The 19,308-nt window shown below is 42.5% G+C and overlaps 1 protein-coding gene across 2 annotated transcripts in view; it reads left to right on the top strand.

Annotated features, from left to right (window-relative positions):
* The first annotated feature begins 92 nt into the window (after window positions 1-92).
* zswim8 (zinc finger SWIM-type containing 8) overlaps window positions 93-19,308 on the top strand; it is a 65,399-nt gene continuing 46,183 nt past the window's right edge. Inside the window, exons 1-2 of one of the 2 annotated variants that reach the window (XM_008114260.3) lie at window positions 93-870; window positions 11,568-11,721. In XM_008114260.3, the coding sequence (XP_008112467.2) occupies window positions 693-870; window positions 11,568-11,721 (332 nt within the window). In that variant the 5' untranslated portion in view covers window positions 93-692. The remainder of the gene's footprint in view (window positions 871-11,567; window positions 11,722-19,308) is intronic. The other variant, XM_016994934.2, reaches the window with a different exon arrangement.

The raw sequence follows: 19,308 nt of genomic DNA, 5'->3' as shown, positions 1-19,308 counted from the left end.
AAGGCTTCTTCTTCCCTGAGAAGGAAGGAGGGAGGGAGGAAAGGAAGGGAGGGAGGGAGGCTCGCCTCGCGCGGGGGGCCATTTTAGAGTCCTTTCGGCGGCGACTGAGGCCAGGAGGCGGTCTCTGTCTCTCGGGCGGCAGGCTAGGCCCAGGCCTCTCCCGCCGCGCCTTGGCCCTCGAAGGGAAACGGGCTCTGAGGGGCCCCAGGCGCTGGGCCCAGCCGGAAGGAGCCTTCGACGGCCGGCCTTGCAGCCCTTTCCCTTCGGCTCCCGGCTGCCTAGCCCTCCCACCTCGCTGTTCTCCCCCTCCCCCTTCAGCCTCTTCCTCGTCTTCCAGGCAGAGCAACAGCCTGCCTTCGGGGTTTCCTGAGGTGAGACCTTGGCTCTTCTGCCTGCTCGCTCAGTATCGCTCTCCACATGCCAGCTCAGCTGGGAGCCCTGTAGTCACTACAGTGTAGTTGATGCACTTTCACCCTTCTGTCTCTTCAGGAAGACTGCCTTTGGAGAGTTGTGTGTACTTCATGCTCCTAATTCCACCTCACTTTCCTTGGCTTTCCGTAGTTGCTCCGTTGGAGATGGAATAAGCCACTGAGCCTGAAGGGCTGAGAACACACTTTGTCCTGGAGTCCTGCCACTGTGTCTCCGGCAGAGAGAAGGCCTGCCTTTTTCCCTCCCCGGTGTTTGTGGATGTGATGGAACTCATGTTTGCAGAGTGGGAGGACGGGGAAAGATTCTCATTTGAAGACTCAGATCGCTTCGAGGAAGACTCCCTTTGTTCCTTCATTTCGGAGGCAGAGAGCCTTTGCCAGAATTGGAGAGGATGGCGGAAGCAGTCGGCCGGACCCAACTCCCCCACGGTCAAAATGAAAGGCGAGTATTTGGCAAACCCTGACAAAGACATGCCTGAGAAATGGAGAGCTGTGTAAAGCCACTAGTGGTGATGTGCTCAGAATACGTCAAGGCGATAAATTAAAAAGAGCGAAAGTATAATGAGAATCAAGAGTAGATGTCAATGCATGATTCTGGGGTTATCTATTTGGATAAAAAAATTGTACTCATATTGGCCACTGTCCTGACACATTGCATTCACTATTTATTTCATTTATATACCACTTTTCTTACCCTTAGGGGAAGGTGGGTTAAACCCTTGTGAACTGCTGACCTGAAGGTTGGAGGTTCAAATCTGTGAGATGGGGTGAGCTCCTGTCTGTCAGCTCTAGCTTGCAGGGACATGAGAGAGGCCTCCCAGTTAATACATCTGGGTGTCCCCTGGGCAATGTCTCTGTAGACGGCCAATTCTGTCACTCCAAAAGCGACTTGCAGTATGTTCTCAAATCGTTTTTGACACGATAAAAAGAAACCTTAGTGGGACTCAAAGCGGTTCATAACATAATAAATGGCAAAGATTCAATGCCTCACTACCATATAAAAGAAACGTTACAAGTCTAAAAGCAATATATATAACCATAAATTAGCTCATTAATCTATATATATAAAAGGGTAATGAAATTTCGGCCTAGGACAAAACAACAAAACTACACATCCCAGAAACACTAAACTTGGCAGCATAACCCCTCATCCATGCCTCTACTTTCATACAACAAAAAGCTCCAGCTACTCCAGAAAACGGCCAGGCTTTGAGACTGCAAGGCTATTCACTGCTATTCCACCTGGCCAACAAAGGATTCCCATAAGCCACAGCAATGCGTGGCCGGGCAAAGCTAGTACTATATAGAGCATCAAACAAACCATAAACATTAAGGCATTTAAAACATTGCATTGATTCCGTAGTTTCTTGTTGCTGTTTACATATTGCTATCATTCATTGAATGCCTGCTTGCACAGCCAAGTTTTAAGCTGTTTTCTGAACACTAGGTGGGAGGGCGCCGATCTAATCTCACTGGGGAGGGAGTTACACAGCCGAGGGGCCACCACCGAAAAGGCACTGTCTCTCGTTCCCACTAATCACACCTGCAAAGGTAGCAGGACCTCCCTAGCCGATCTTAATACTCTAACTGGTTCATAAAGGGAGATGTGTTTGAACAGGTAAGCTGGGCCGGAACTGTTTAGGGCTTTTTAGGCTAAAGCCAGCACTTGGAATTTTGCTCGGTAGCAGACTGGCAGCCAGTGGGGCTGATGCAATTACAGTACACATCCCAACTGGTTGCTTGGCCCTTAAAAAAAAGGTTGCCATTTATTCTGCATTCTGGCCAAATATCTCAGGTATTCAAGATCTCTCTGTATGTGCTCATTCCCAACAAGTGGTTTTGCATTGGAGATGAGGGAGGAGTTGGAGGTGCCCTGAACTGATTGATGGAAGGTAACCAGGGTCAGCAGGTCACATGATCATTCCTGCCAAGAAGTGGATTCAGTCACAGGTGAATTTTAAGTTTGCCACTAATGCATGCAGTCCCCGAGTTACAAACATCCAACTTAAAAGCAACTCCTAATTAAGAATGGGAGTGAGACAAGAAGAAGTGAGAGAAATCTACCACTTGGAAGGGAAATTTCTCCCTGAAAAAAGTTATAGGGAAAAGGTGTCTCCACTGAAGCTTTATCACCAATCCGTGTTTCTAGGACAAGCCACATTTTTCAAAAACCAGTCATCACAGGGGACAGAAAGTGAAGTGAAATTTTTTGAACAGAAGTACAGATAGCAAAACAAATACAACAGGAATGTTAACCTTTCCTTATGCTATCCAAAGCTAAATATGCCATTATATATATTTTTGGCTGGAGTGACACTTAAAAATGTACCTGTTCTGACTTATATGTAAATCCAATTTAAGAACACAACTACAAAACATACCTTGTTTATAACTTGGGGGCTGCCTGTATTGATTTAAAGAAGGGGCATGTATGCAAACACTCACAGATCAGTATACTAGTACTTGCACATATGTACAAAACAGGATCATTAAAGGTGACTTGATCAGAAATACAGATGTTTGCATGTATGACGAGAAGAAAAGAAAGCTGGATTGTCACTGCTATGTACCCATCAATTGTACAAATGAGATTAGTTTTGCAGCAACAAGCTCACATTGAGGTGAGTTCATCCAGGGGACGCGTGTGGCTGTTTAATATGAACTCATTACAATGTGCATGCTGTGGGTGATGTTCAGGAGGCAAATGCGTAGTATGTAGATCAGGAAAATATAGTGTGAATAAGAATTTTCCTCAGGTGTATGGATAAACTCTCAGTATGGTTATTTTTAATTCTTGGATCTACACATGTACATGTAAGTATGTTCATCAAAACATTGCAGAGACACATTTTTCAGTAACTTGTAGGTTTGTAACTTTCTGGAGCTAATTAACTACATAAAATTTGTTTTTCCCCCCAACCATATCTGCCTGGTTTATGGGCTGTATATTTGAATCTGGATCTTAGTGTGGCCTAGTTTCTTTTACAGTGTAACTTGTATGTGTGTGTTATGTGCTTTCAAGTCACCTGTCGACTTACAGTGATCCCCATTAGCTTGATAGGGTTTTCCTAGTCAAGGAATACTCGGAGGTGATTTTGCCAGTTCCTTTGAAGTATAGCCTAGAGCACCTGGTATTCTCCCATCCAAGTTTTTATGTATTGTTGCCTAAATCAGATGTTTAATAGGGATTTCTGAATGGAAGTGTAGACTGTTGTTTAGATCATAGCTTCTTAAACTGTGGGTCCTGACTCCTTAGTTCAGTGTTGGGGTCACCAAGCATTTGGTAACAGGCATCCGTCTCTGAATGCTCCCCATTTACAGAAATCTGTTAGCAACAATGTGTCATATTTACAATGGTTTCTGTAGAAAATGCTTCAGCTGTACTCCACAAAATGGGAAAATCAGCCTGTTTAGCAAGCCTTGCAATTGCTAGTTTATTATCAGTAAATATTTGATTTTTATAACTATTTCATATACTTGGATGACATAAAACATTCTTGGACTGAAAGGGGACACGAGTGGAAAAAGTTTATGAAGCCCTTAAATCAATGTTTGGCAGTGACTATTGAATGGAATGTATAGACATGTTACACTGCAACCAGACTAACCTATGGCAGTTATATGCTCAATTTCTACCCAAAAGGGATTATTTGATCCTTTCGTTATAGTTATTCAGCTACGGTCAAAAGTTACTTTGTGGTTCTCAACATGTTTGAATGTTGAGTCAGCCATCTGAACATGCTGTTCTGGGAGTGAGAAAATTGCTGCTCCCAGGACCTAGTTTTATATCCCATCAAATCTATAGATCTCTTCCAATTTTAATAAAAACTCTAGCCATTTTTTTTGCCAAATGTTGCCCCAAAATGCCACAAAGGTTTGGCACATTTGCTTCCTATCACCACCCAAGCCCAATATGTTTAACATAGATTTTTGGGATGGCTCCTGGATCCACTTCTGATAGCATTGCCATTTCTGATCATGGTAGGAGCAAGTATGGCCTGCAGTGATGAGATAGTACCTTCCTCTCTTGTAAGATTCACTCAAAACATGAATATAATATGTCAAGTTGTGTCTCTGCTCCACAATACTTGTCATCAGCAGTTGCTGGAACTGTCATTTGTAATTTGCTGATATAAAAAATGGGGAATATGTCATTAATTAAGCACTTTGTCACAGCAATTTATTTTGCTATGCTACATTCTAGAATGATTTTGTAATATTACATTAATACACACACATTTTTTTCAGATTAAGATAGCTTAGGGTTAGATGGTGTAAAACAAACTAAAATTTCATATGTCCAGTTAATTTGTAGATGTGTTTTCAAAAATTAGTTTTGAAGTTGTCTGTTTTTGAAACAATAATATTTTACGTTGCATCATAGTGGTTTTTTCTGAAAGTAAGAGCCTTCACATTAGTAATATGAGAATTTGCCGTAAAAGCTGAAAGGTTATTTTAAAAACAAACAAAAATTACTTTTCTCCCTTAGCCTTTAAGGAAAATGTTATAAAGAGATAAGGCAGGGAAAAGGAATTAATAGCTTGGCATTTATTCCCAGTTTTTCCCCAAGGAAATTTAGGAAAATGTAAATAAGATTTATTCAGTTTTGTCCTCACAAACATTTGAGATGGGTGAAACTGTGAGAACTTGTATGCCTTAAGTGAACATTTTGTCTGAACAAATGATACAGTGTTGGCGCTGCTACATCACGCTGACCCATTCATAGGTTTTTTTTTACAATGTGGCATTTGATTATTACTATTTCTTATCTGTCTCTTCTGATGACTTGAGACAGGCAACAATAGATAAAAGATGACAAACAACGTCTGTTTAAAAAACCATATGAGAGTAATACATAATAAAACAATTTATCAGTCATTTAAAAATCATCTTAAAAGGCATATGTTCTGAAAGACATTCTCTTGCTGGCTGACACGTCATGTTAAGGCTACTGAGATCACTACAGGCTACAACTTCGGAAAAATAGGACTTCTTGACTAAGTTCTAGCATGGATGTGCATTTTCTAAGAGTTTTGCATGTGGATCTCTGCCAGGGCTTCCTGTTATCCTCAGCACTCGTTGGAGAATGGGGGAGATTGGAGAAACTACTAGCTTTGGCCCCATAGTTAGGTAGAGACCTGAGATCTGCTGGAGTCCCCTGGAGTTCTTAGCAAATGATATTATCTGTATCTGGCTATGGAGATTTAATCAGATGTTTGTCTGATCCCCTCCACTCTTTACCAGCTATGGAGTGGTGAAGACACTGTTGCAACAAAACAGTGAGTTGGGCCTGGGCAGTGGCGAGGAGGGTTTGGTTATTGAGGATAAAAGGGAATGCCTTTTATCCTCATCACAGTGACAAAAAATATATATACAGTAGAGTCTCACTTATCCAACATTCGCTTATCCAACGTTCTGGATTATCCAGTGCTGTCTGGCTTTTAGTAGTCAGTGCTTTTGTAGTCAATGTTTTCAATACATTGTGATATTTTGGTGCTAAATTTGTAAATACAGTAATTACTACATAGCATTACTGTGTATTGAACTACTTTTTCTGTCAAATTTGTTGTATAACACGATGTTTTGCTTAATTTGTAAAATCATAACCTAATTTGATGTTTAATAAGCTTTTCCTTAATCCTTCCTTATTATCCAACATATTCACTTATCCAACATTCTGCTGGCCCGTTTATGTTGGATAAGTGAGACTCTACTGTACTTAAGTGTAAGGTGGACTTACGTCTGCATATATCATAAACAGGATGCTACTCTCTGTGTTATAAATATGTCCACATGTTTCTGCTGATTCGACACATATCTGTGAATATAGCTTTTCCAAAAGTGCTGAATTCTTTTAAATGAATGCTAGCCTTTGTTGAAAGTTACATTGAACTTCCTTTGTTTCTTGACACCATTCTATGGAACCGTAAACAAGGATGTGGAATGAAGTGGGAAGGATATGAGCTAGAAAATCTAAATGGTAGCTGATTGATCCCATATCATGTAGGGAAGCAAAATGTAGCAGTTCCTAGGTAAAATGTAGGGTAGTAAGAGCACTTAAAGCTATTTTTTTCAGTTATCAGTGCTAATTTTTAGAACTATTAAATACATTTTGCCAAAATAAAGCAGAATAAAGCATAGGATATCCATAATCATTCTGTAGACATGGATATGTATACAAGCACAGCAGTTGTGCTAGGCATCCTTAAAACTGTGACCTTCCAGCTGTTTTGGCCTTCAACTCCCAGAATTCCTAAACATTAAATAAGCTGCCTAGGGCTTCTGGGAGTTGGAGGGCCAAACAGCTGGAGAGCTACAGTTCGAGGATGCCTGATTTATACCTTATCAATAGATTCAATAGCCATGGCTTTATTTACACATACTCCAAAAATATCCCTCCCAAAAAGTGTTTGTGGACCTTGCCAGGTCCCCCAGTGTGATTCTGTGGTATACCTCTGGCCCAAGTGCAGTCAAAATATAGTTTCACCATTAGCCACAGTTTCAGGTATCTATGGGAGATCTTGGGATGTATCTTGCTAATATAGGGGTTGTGTTGTTTTTAGAGCCTCCCTTTTTCTCCAGGGAGCTCAAGTTAGTGCATATAGGTCATCTCTTCTTCCCTTCATCTTCATAATCATCTGACTAAATCAAGCTGGAGAGAGTAAAACTACCCAGTTAATTTAATATTTTATAGGGAACTAAAACCTTGATCTTCATAGTTCCACACCTACAAAAGGAAATCTCGAAGTTGACAGAAAATCTACTTTGGTGGATCAAAGAATCTTGTATCCAGAGATTACATTATTAAGTTGATAGTTTATATTAAGTAGCATGTTTGATAATGAGTTTGTTACACAGGCATGCTTGCCTTAAGAAAACAACAACCAAGGACCTCTTTGAAGAGTTTTCTTTCTTGCATTAACTTGGACAAAACTAAACAAAGATTGCTGACATGTGAAAATTATTTCCTTGAGTACTAGAAGCTGTGTTATTGTCTAAATGATGTTTTTGATGAACAACTTTGTATTAATTGACTTCATCAATTTATTAATATTTAATTGTCAGTTAATACAGTTCTGTTATAGACTTTTTCATGTTTCTTGCAGAAGATTCATGTTTTCGTGCAAACATACATAAATATCACCTCTGTCCTCAAAATATGAGCCATATAAGTTATTGCCATCTTATTCTTATTTCTTGGTTCTACTTGATACAGAGTAGATAAAATTGAGGATTTGCAATTACTGTAATAGATTTTTCAAAATTAGATTTTTTAAAATTTTAAAATAACTTTCTCACTGGTTTTTATGTAAAAAGAATAGTTCAATCTAAACCTTATCAGAAATATCCTAGCTAAAATCTGTGCACCATTAAAATTATTTAATGCTCTCTTACATTAATACATTCTGAATTACCTACAGATGTACATGGAAAAGCAGAAAACTAAGAATGGATTGTGGAAGATCCAGGTATCCATGATTTAAAACAAGACAGATCTACCAACACAGTGTCATGGTTTGAGTGTTGTTCTAGGATTTTTGGTGATCAGATTTTGAATTAGTCATGGAAATCTATTCAAATTCTGATTCAGGCATGGAAATCCATTGGGTGACCTTGGCCGAGTCACACTCAGCCCCAGAAACACAATGGCAGACCTTATCTGAATAAATTTTGCCCAAAACCCTCAATGATAGGTTCGTTTTAGGACTGCCATAAGTTGAAAATGACACGAAGACCCACAACAGCAATACAGTCAACCCCTGGGTTACAAAAGGATAGGTTCTGTAGGTTTGTTCTTAAGTTGAATTTATATGTCTATCAGAACACGTACATTTTTAAGTGTAAGTTCAGTCAAACAGTTTTTTTTAGTTTTGGATAGCATAGGGAAGGATTGACAAGGCAACCCCCAAGTTACAAACATCTGACTTATATCTGACTCCTATGATGTTTATTTTTGTCTGTTAAGATTTATCTCACATTGTGTCCGTGCAACAATTTTGAAAATTTTGGATTGTTATGAAACAAGGATTGGTGATAAAGCTTCAGTGGATAAAGCTTCTCCCATGATAACACTTACAGGAGTGAATTTCCCTTCCTAGGGGTAGATTTCCTCTCACTTTCTGTTGTCTTAACGCCCATTTGTAACTAGGAGTTGAATGTAGTCAGATGTTTGTAACTTATGGATTGCCTGTACATTTATTTTCTGTTGAGATTTTTTTTTTAAAAAAAATAAGTTTTAAAAAAACAACGCTAAGGTAACATAGTGATTTGAGTTTTGACTCCTGAGTGCTCAGTCTTAAGACCTAGCACCATCTTTATCTGTGTATTTTACTTGTGCAGTGGTTTTCAACCTGTGGGTCCCCAGGTGTTTTGGCCTACAACTTTTAGAAATCACAGCCAATTTCTGGGAGTTGAAGGCCAAAACATCTGGGGACCCACAGGTTGAGAACCACTGCTATAGTGGCTTCTGTGTCTTTTGTCCCTTTTGCTCCTGTGTCTGAGGTATAATAATTTATATAAATTGCTTAGGTGAGCCAGTGGGTGCTGTAGTTATTGTTAGCCTTCAGGACTTTTCTGATCTATGGTGATCCTAAGGTGAACCTATTGCAGGTGGGGTTTTTTTTTACAAGATTTATTCTGAGCCGGTTTGTTTTTCTGAGTATGACTTGCTTAAGGTCACCCAGTGTGTTTCCTTGACAGATCAGGGGCTTGAACTTTATTCTTCATAATCATGGTGCAGTGCTCAGATGACTATGTTATGCTGGTTGTTACTGTTTTTGTAAAATGTGTATGACTTAAGAAAAATATCAGTTGGTAAAGTTGCAATAGCAAATGTGAAAATTTATGTAACATTAAAGTTTTAGTTGGATAAACTATGACCTAAATTAGTCTTAAGCAAAATGGGCCCCTCCAGTACTTGCTGGTCTGCATATTCAAGCAGCCCTACCAGCATAGCCAGTGGTGAGGCACAGTGCGAGTTGTAGCCCTAACAACAGGGCTGCATTTTGGCCATCTCTAACCTTAATCCAGTTGGATTGTGAGCATCTTGTATATTTTTATTTGGAATATAGAAACAAACCAGGATTTGTCCTTCCTTTAATATTGAGATGAGATGCTGGGGGGTGGGGGGTGGGGGAGGAATGACTTTCCATGATTTATGTCAACTGCTGTTTAATATATATTAAATCTTAAATATTACATGGGGCAGATGTTAGAGACTTGCATGACATAGATTGGTTGGTGTCCGCTTTGTTGTAAAAGACCTCATATGTGAGAAGCAGTGATAGTGTTAGCATTAAAGAAAAAAATGAATGAGACATTTAAGAAGTGACCAGATGTATAAAGGTAAAGGTTTCCCCTGACATTAAGTCCAGTCGTGATGAACTCTGGGGGTTGGTGCTCGTCTCCATTTCTAAGCCATAGAGCCGGCGTTGTCCATAGACATCTCCAGGTCATGTGGCTGGCATGACTGCATGGAGCGCTGTTACCTTCTCGCTGGAGCGGTACCTTTTGATCTACTCACATTTGCATGTTTTCGAACTGCTAGGTTGGCAGGAGCTGGGGCTAACAGCGGGCGCTCATTCTGCTCCCAGGATTTGAACCTGGCACCTTTTGGTCCGCAAGTTCAGCAGCTCAGCGCTTTAACGCACTGTGCCACCAGGGGCACCAGATGTACTTATGCATAAATCAACTTCCTGCATAAATCGAGAGTAGATTTAGGGGCCAAAATTATGATAATAACCCATGAGTAAGTTGAGGGTCATCCACAGAAAGGGGAAAGCAGCAGCACCTTCTGGGCTGCCACCACCATTTTTCTATTCAAGCTTTCAGAAAGGAGCATCATGATGCACAAAGTAAAGAATATCAATTCGTCTTTTAAGTTCTCCCAGGATGGACAAAGCTCGCAATTAGCCACTACGCTCAGGGAAGGGGATGGTTCCTTTTTTAAATATAAGAGTTAAGTTACAAATCTTATATTGACCCATGGATATATTGACCCAGGTGTTTAGGGTTAATATTTTTTCTACTAAAATTTCTAGAACATATACAGTAACTTGTCTCGTACAGTAGTTAGGCTCACATATAAACCTTTCTTGTTTCACAGTAATAGTGTACTCCAAAACATATGTGCTTAGAAGTCACACTATAATTAGTGCAAAGTCTTCCTGATTCTGTTTTAGATGAAAATAGCTATTAACTAGAGATAAGAGAGATCAGATTCAAACCTTATTTCACTCCACTACATTGTAATTCAATTGTTCAATAGATTACTAGATTTAACATGAACTCTGAGCTTATCACAGCAGGCTAAACCACTGTGCCACAGAAAAATTCTGCTGATTGAAGTGTTGTCAGTTCAATCCCAGGCTGGGGTGAGCAGTTGCCATTTGCCTCAGCTCACCTGCCCACCTAGCAGGTCGAAAACAGAAATGTGGGTAGATAAATAGGTACCACTTTTAGCGGTGAGGTAATAAAGGCACCCTTAAGGATATTGATGGGAAGAAAGCTCCTCAGCACAGAAGATGAAGCGACAACAACCCCCATAGCTGGAGTCGAGCACAACCCCCAAGATGCCAGAAATAGCATGGGAAAACTGCCTTTACCTCTGTTTGTGTTGTCTGTCCTTGTTAACTTTGGGGTGAGAATGGCAGGATATAAATACTGTAAATAAATTAATAAACTCTGGAGAATTATTGATATGTGAATATGGCTTGTCCTTCAGATTCTCTTGAGTGATAGTTTTGTGTTTGTTTTAACCTTTTCATCACTTTGGGATATATTGCAATTTGGACATTAATTTTGTACAAAAAGTGGGCCCTAGGACTTACTGGGGAAGGCAAATATGGCAGGTGTCTCCCTGTCAGATGGCGGGAAGAAACTACATTGCCTGACTCTTTTCTGAACCAAGAAGTTATTAAACACAAAGGGGGGCAGAATATAATGCCATCTGTCTGTAAGTTCTGGGCTTGGTTTCTTACTCCATTGATGCTAAACACTAACCACAATTTACAGTAAATTCCAGAGAACTGTTTACAATCAAGGAGAACATGGAACGTCCTGATTAGAGCTTAATTTGTAGCATGACTGAATACTGTTGTAACTATTTAGGTAACTATCTGATATTTCATTTTGTTTTAGATGGGCTCGTGATTCCATTGGTGGAACTTTCTGCAAAACAGGTTGCATTTCACATTCCATTTGAAGTGGTGGAGAAAGTTTACCCACCTGTGCCTGAACAGCTACAACTTCGTATTGCCTTTTGGAGCTTTCCAGAAAATGAAGAAGATATCAGGTATTGTCTTTTTATTTGATAGGTTTATTATTTGTTGGAAATAGCTTGAAGCCATACAACAACAAAATACTGTTTTTAGGAACAACAAAGATGTTACAGCGTAGTTCTTGGATACCTGAGGAGCTTTCAGTTACAGGTCTTTCTGGATAATATTCTCTTAACTCTTTCAATTCTAGTTTGAGACATGATGATGGAATGAAAGCAGTCTTGCTTGTCATGGTGAACCATGTATGCTGAGAATTGGAAAAGGGAATGTAAATAATAATACAAGGCCTCTCAGTAGTTTTCAGTAACATTGAATTTGACATACTTCACAGTTGTCTGCCTCAGATGGGGCTTGAGACCAGTGCATTGTGGTGGCTCTGTTCCTTTTTACAGATATTCCCCAAAGCCAACCACGTTGATTCCTAATTTTTGGCTTGTGATATTGTGCAAAGCTATGAGGGTTGAATGAAAAGTAATGCCTCCACCTTCATTACTTGAATAGGAATATTTTAATAAATCAAGCACAGGAATAATCCTTAGAATGTGCTCTTTAACTATCATTATTCACTTTCCACATAATCACCAGACAATTGGATACATTTCTGCCAACGATGAACAAGTTTTCTGAAGCCGTCATGGAAGAAGTTGACACTCCGTTTCCACAACCAGCGTCTCACAGTACCCATTATGCACAGATCTTCTGATAGCCAAGCAAAGCAATAATGTGACCCACACGTTCTTGTGAAATGCCGATTATGCTTGAACTTTCTCTCTGAGTGATACGATGATTGTCCTGAATTAATCTGTCAACCTTTTGCTTGTGAAACTCAGTGGTTGCTGTCAGAGGACGTCCAACTTTTTGTTTGTCACGCAAGTCAGATGTTCCCACTTCAACATCTTTAAACTTACTCACCCAACGACGCACAGTACTCACATCAACACAATCACCATAAACAGCTTGCATTCTCTGATGAATCTCCTTTGAGGTGACACCTTCTGCTGTCAAGAATTCAATGACTGCACGTTTCTTAAGTCGCATTGACCGACCGTCTGCGCAGGGTTCCATACTTTGCACTTTAACAAGACAAACGTTCAATGCTAAGGCTTCCCGCCAAATGGAACTGTAGAGGAGAGTACCTGCCGCATACCAGTACTGCCATCTGTTGAGGAGTTATGAAGGTGGAGGCATTACTTTTCATCCAACCCTCGTATCTTCTTCTTCCCATGCTGAGGGTATCTACTGAGGGTCATGCAGTAGTTTGGTATTCATTGTCACCAGTTTGCAGATAAGACTCATTTCTCTTTCTCCTTCCCAAAAGAGGAATTGTGGCATCTAAAGTCAGTAATGGACTAAGTGGGATTTAGCAAGTTGAAACTTGATCTAATAAAGTTAGAAATGCCTCTGATTACAAAAGTATTTAGGGATAAGTTAATAATTTATTTCACTATATCACAGCATTCCCAAAGTATTGGGATATATGGCTTAGAGTGTACTTTTAAAGCACATATAAAACACAATAAAATTAAATATATTAAAATACACACTGAATGAAACAGATGATTAAAACAGTTTACTTATGCCAAATTAATAATAAATAAACAATAAAATATTAAAGTTGATCATACGCCCTTTCAAATATCAGGACACATGATATTTGCTGAAGGCCTGTGTCAAGGACAGAACGCCACAAGATTCAAAGTAACAGAGTTTATTAGATTACAGAACTCAAAAATGCCCGTAAAACACAAGGGCCAGGCAGTTTTTGCCTTTAGGAGCAAAAAGGGGCAAAAGTAAATGTTCAAAAGATAAACCGGATTAAACCGGAGTTTAATCCGGGTAAAAACAAACTGCTTGCTTCAGCCTGGGTATAAACGAAACGAAAGCCAAGGAACAAAAGATACAAAGAATGCAACTAATTGGCAGCAGATTCCTCTCTGCTGCCAACACTGTGCTTAGAGTAACTTGCGTCGCTCCCCCACACACACAGCAGACAGGATCTCCAACACGAGTAAATCAGCCAAGGATTGTAGCAGTTGAGTAGACCAGTTCCGTTCCGTAGATCAAAGCCAGAAGCAGACGTTTGTAGTTTTTCCAAGTCCAAGAAGGGGGGAAGACAAGCCGTGGTCAGTTCAGTCCGAGTTCTCAAAGCAGGAGATGGCGTCCGTCAAGAAGACGACGGAAGGTCAAGCTAATAAGAGTAAGCACAGGTTTGCACAAACAAATGCCCACACAATCCCTCCCGCCGTCTGACCCTGGATTCCAATCAACTTACGTCACAGCACAGGAAAGCACACAAGTCTTCAGGGAAGCGTCCCACACACACACGGATCCCAAGCGTTTGCCCAGATTACCTTGCCCAACGCAATTTGCAATTGCTCTCAAGCCCCATTTTATGCCAGTTACAAATCTTCATCACTGTCAGCTGTCCTCCTTAACCCGGGCGTTTCCTCATCACTTTCCTCGTCAGAGCTGGAACACCTCTGACTACGCCCAACAGCATCTCCAGCTGTGGATCCCGTCCCATCCCTCCAGCTAAACCATGGGTCTAATCCTGAAGGTCCCCATTCATCTTCTGTCCCATCATAGCCAGTGGCACCCACTTCCTCCCTTACCCGAGTCCAATCCATCTCATCCTCCTCTGAGCTAACCAGCCCCTCCTCCATTCTCTCCGTAAACCCTTCGAAAGACTCCTCGTCAGATGGTGCTGCAAATATGTCTCGCAGTCTTTTTCTCTCTCGCTCCTCGAGAGTATCTGACTCTCGAGGAGTCTTACGCCCACGTCTGTCAGTAACAGAGCCATGAGGCTCAATCATAACACTATCCCCTCTCACAAAGGCCTCCTCCCCCGATGGCGGAGAAGTGGCAGTGATACCCTCCGCTATAGCACCACGACGACTAGAGGTATCAAGTTTCAACAGCGAACGATGAAAGACTGGATGGACCTTCAAACTAGACGGTAAACGCAAACGAAACGCAACAGAAGAAATCTTTTTAACGATAGGAAAGGGACCCAAATACCGAGGCGCAAACTTTCCCCCAGCCTGTTTAATATGTTTGGAAGATAACCACACCAAATCCCCTTCTTCCAACTCCTCCCCTGCCTGCCTGTGGCGGTCAGCCTGAGTCTTCTGCGTTGCCTTAGCTTCCAACAGTAAGCGACGGGCAACATCATGCAATGCAGCCATTTCCGAAGAGCGGTACACAGGGTCCGAAGAGACCACATTGGTCGACGGCGCCACACCTCCCCGTGGGTGAAAACCATAAGTTAGCTCAAATGGCGTATGCTGACTAGACGTGTGCACCGCATTGTTGTAAGCAAATTCCGCCACCGGTAACCACTTTACCCAAGCCGTGGGTTGATCTAAACAAAAACAACGCAGATACTGCTCTAAGAGCCCATTAACCCGTTCCGACTGTCCATCCGTTTGCGGATGGAAAGCTGAAGACACGTTTAACTTAGTCCCCAAACACTCATGGAAGTGTTTCCAAAAGCGTGACACAAATTGCGGAGCCCTATCTGAAATAATCACCTCGGGTGCTCCGTGCAAACGATAGATGTGCTTTGTAAATAGTAAGGCCAACGTAGGGGCCGCCGGAATGGTTGAACAAGGAATAAAATGAGCCAGTTTACTAAATAAATCCACCACCACCCAAATACAAGTATAACCCCCAGACTTAGGCAAATCTGAAATAAAATCCATGGAAATGATTTGCCATGGCCTCTCCGGAACAGGTAAAGACGATAACAACCCTCTAGGGCGCCCAACAGGCGTCTTACTCTGCTGACAAACGGCGCAGCTGTCACAAAAGCGCAGAATGTCTTGCCGCATCTTTGGCCACCAGTAGCTCCTGGTGATAAGCTGTACGGTCTTGAACCTGCCAAAGTGCCCAGCCATGGGTTCGTCATGGTGGGCTCTAATCACCTCCAACCTGAGGGTCCCTACTGGTACGTAAACCTGCCCCCTACGCACCAATACCCCGTCTTGATCCTGGAGATGCGGCAGTATGGTACGGTTACCTGCAGAGAGCAGCATCAGTTGCTCCTGAGTCCACACATCATCCTTCTGAGCCTCAAGGATCTGGTCATGTAACCCAAGCTCATTATCTACAACACACAGAGAGGCAGTAGGCAAGATGGTCTGACATACTACCTGCTCATTGGTCTTAAATTCCGGCTTGCGGGATAAAGCATCGGCCCGCAAGTTTGCCTTCCCCTCCACGAACTGCACCTTGAAGTTAAACCTGGAGAAAAACAAAGCCCAGCGGATTTGACGCTGGTTTAACTTCTTTGCTGTTTGCAAGTGCTCTAAGTTCTTGTGATCAGATCTGACCACGATCTGGTGCCGTGCCCCTTCAAGCCAGTGCCGCCACACCTCAAACGCCACCTTAATCGCCAACAACTCCTTCTCCCATATGGTATAGTTCTGCTCGAAGGGTGTTAGTTGCCGCGAGTAAAATCCACAGGGACGCAAGGTCCCTGAGGAATCCTTCTGAGACAATACAGCCCCCAACGCGTAGCTAGAAGCGTCCGCTTCTACCACGAACGGTCTGTCAACATCAGGATGGGTTAGTATGTTGTCCGATTGAAAACTAGACTTTAGTTGTAGAAACGCCTCGTGAGCTTCCCGCCCCCACACAAATGGCTGTTTCTTGCGCAGAAGCTGCGTCAAAGGTACCGTGAGCTTTGCAAAATTCGGAATAAACTCCCGGTAGTAATTAGCGAAACCCAAGAACCTTTGTACATCCTTCTTAGTCTTCAGCTCCTGCCATGAGTTGACGGCGTCAACCTTATGTGGGTCCATTTTAAGTTCCCTACCTGACACTACATGACCTAGGAACTCCACTTCAGGCACATGAAAGACGCACTTGGAAGCCTTGGCGAAAAGCCCATTAGCCCGCAGTCGGTGCAGAACCTGCTTGACATGTTGACGATGTTCTTTCTCGTCCTTAGAAAAAATCAAGATATCATCCAAATAAATCACTAAAAATTGGTCAATTAGGTCCCTGAACACATCGTTCATGAACCTCTGGAATACCGCAGGAGCATTACAAAGCCCAAAAGGCATGACTCGGAACTCGTGGCATCCGAAACACGTGTTAAATGCCGTCTTCCATTCATCCCCTTCCCGTATACGGATTAAGTTATAGGCCCCCCGCAGGTCAAGCTTGGTAAAGACCTTAGCCCCTTGCACCCTTGATAACAGTTCCGAGATTAAAGGCAGCGGGTACCTATCCCGAATGGTGTATTTGTTTAGGATCCGATAATCGCAGACCAACCTAAGTTCCCCAGTCTTTTTGGCTACAAAGAATACCGGTGCCGCAGTTGGAGAACTAGATGGGCGAATAAACCCCTTGGCTAAATTTTCATCTAGAAACTCCCGCAAAGCTTGCCTTTCCGGTACAGTCAAGGCATACAGCCTCCCTGCTGGCAGTTTCGCACCTTCTGCCAACTTGATGGCGCAATCATATGGCCTGTGCGGTGGTAATTTGTCCGCTTCTCTTTTACAAAATACATCAGAGAACTCCCCATACTCAGCAGGCACTCCCTCCATATCAGAATGAGTAACATTTAGAGTGCAACAATCCTGCCTCTTTAAGATCACTTTACGTGTTGCCCAATCTACTTGTGGGTTTACTACAGCTAGCCAATCCATCCCCAGGATCACATCATATCTAGGCAAGCTCGTAATATCCCACACAAACGTTCCCGTTACTCCCTGCACCTCCCACGTTACTGCTGAGGTTTCATGGTTAACCACCCCAGTCTCCAGCAGTCTCCCATCTGCTCCTTCCACCCACACGTCGCATGCCTTGCGCACTCTAGGAATGCCATGCTTCTTAGCAAACTCAATATCTACATAGGAGACCGTAGCCCCTGAGTCCAGCAGTGCCAAAGTAGAAACAAGTTCCCTTCCCCCAACAGATAATGTAATGGGTACGAAAACATGCTTCCTCCCCTCAGTTGACTGCTTGAGGAGCCCTAGTGCGTTGGACTCACGTCGCACTAGGGCTGGCCTTTTCCCGAAAGCTGGGAAGGTTTCACATTACAATTTTTGGCAAAATGCCCAGCATTCCCACAGTACAAACACAAGCCCAGCTGCCTCCTACGGCTCTTTTCCTCTGTAGACAGCTTTTTAAAGACCCCAAGCTCCATGGGCTCTTCCCCCATCACCACAGGTGCCCTGGTTACATGCATGGGTGGCGCACACATTGCTTTTGAGTGTTTACGAGCCTCGAACCTTGCGTCTAAACGCAGCACCTTAGCTACTAAGGCGTCCCAGCTTTCAGCCGGCTCCAAGCGTGCTAATTCATCCTGGAGCATATCACTTAACCCGGCAGTAAATAAAAGCATGAATGCATTTTCCCCCCAATCCAGCTGGTGGCGATACAGGTTAAACTTATTTAAGTAATCCAAAACAGTCCCCTTTCCCTGTTTCAACCGATACAGAGCCCACCCAGCGTTCTCCGTGCGGAGAGGATCCCCAAAAGTATCAGTTAACAACTTTTTGAAATTATTCAAATTGTCCTTGACTGGGTCATTTCCCAAAATTAAATTAGTGGCCCATTGTCCTGCGGGACCGGTCAACAAACTCAAAATAAAGGCCACCTTGCTAGTGTCTGTAGGAAAAGCATGAGCACTGAGCTGAGAAAAATAAAGCTCCACTTGTGCCAAAAAGGTTGGCAACTTGCACCTGGTTCCGTCAAAGCGTTCAGGAGTCAAAACATGTCCTTTCACAGCCTGAGCTGTTTGGATAACGGTAAAAGCCGTTTGCAATTGGTCTACTTTGGCCCTTAACTCATCCATCGTCTTCCTGACGGGTTTATTGCTGCAATAAACTTTTTATGGCGTTGGGCAATCTGTCAAGGACAGAACGCCACAAGATTCAAAGTAACAGAGTTTATTAGATTACAGAACTCAAAAATGCCCGTAAAACACAAGGGCCAGGCAGTTTTTGCCTTTAGGAGCAAAAAGGGGCAAAAGTAAATGTTCAAAAGATAAACCGGATTAAACCGGAGTTTAATCCGGGTAAAAACAAACTGCTTGCTTCAGCCTGGGTATAAACGAAACGAAAGCCAAGGAACAAAAGGTACAAAGAATGCAACTAATTGGCAGCAGATTCCTCTCTGCTGCCAACACTGTGCTTAGAGTAACTTGCGTCGCTCCCCCACACACACAGCAGACAGGATCTCCAACACGAGTAAATCAGCCAAGGATTGTAGCAGTTGAGTAGACCAGTTCCGTTCCGTAGATCAAAGCCAGAAGCAGACGTTTGTAGTTTTTCCAAGTCCAAGAAGGGGGGAAGACAAGCCGTGGTCAGTTCAGTCCGAGTTCTCAAAGCAGGAGATGGCGTCCGTCAAGAAGACGACGGAAGGTCAAGCTAATAAGAGTAAGCACAGGTTTGCACAAACAAATGCCCACACAATCCCTCCCGCCGTCTGACCCTGGATTCCAATCAACTTACGTCACAGCACAGGAAAGCACACAAGTCTTCAGGGAAGCGTCCCACACACACACGGATCCCAAGCGTTTGCCCAGATTACCTTGCCCAACGCAATTTGCAATTGCTCTCAAGCCCCATTTTATGCCAGTTACAAATCTT

Source organism: Anolis carolinensis, chromosome 3 (assembly GCF_035594765.1).
Source record: "Anolis carolinensis isolate JA03-04 chromosome 3, rAnoCar3.1.pri, whole genome shotgun sequence".
Lineage (NCBI taxonomy): Eukaryota > Metazoa > Chordata > Lepidosauria > Squamata > Dactyloidae > Anolis > Anolis carolinensis.
Note: the sequence above shows the minus strand (reverse complement) of the source record. Positions and strands in the feature narration are given on the sequence as shown.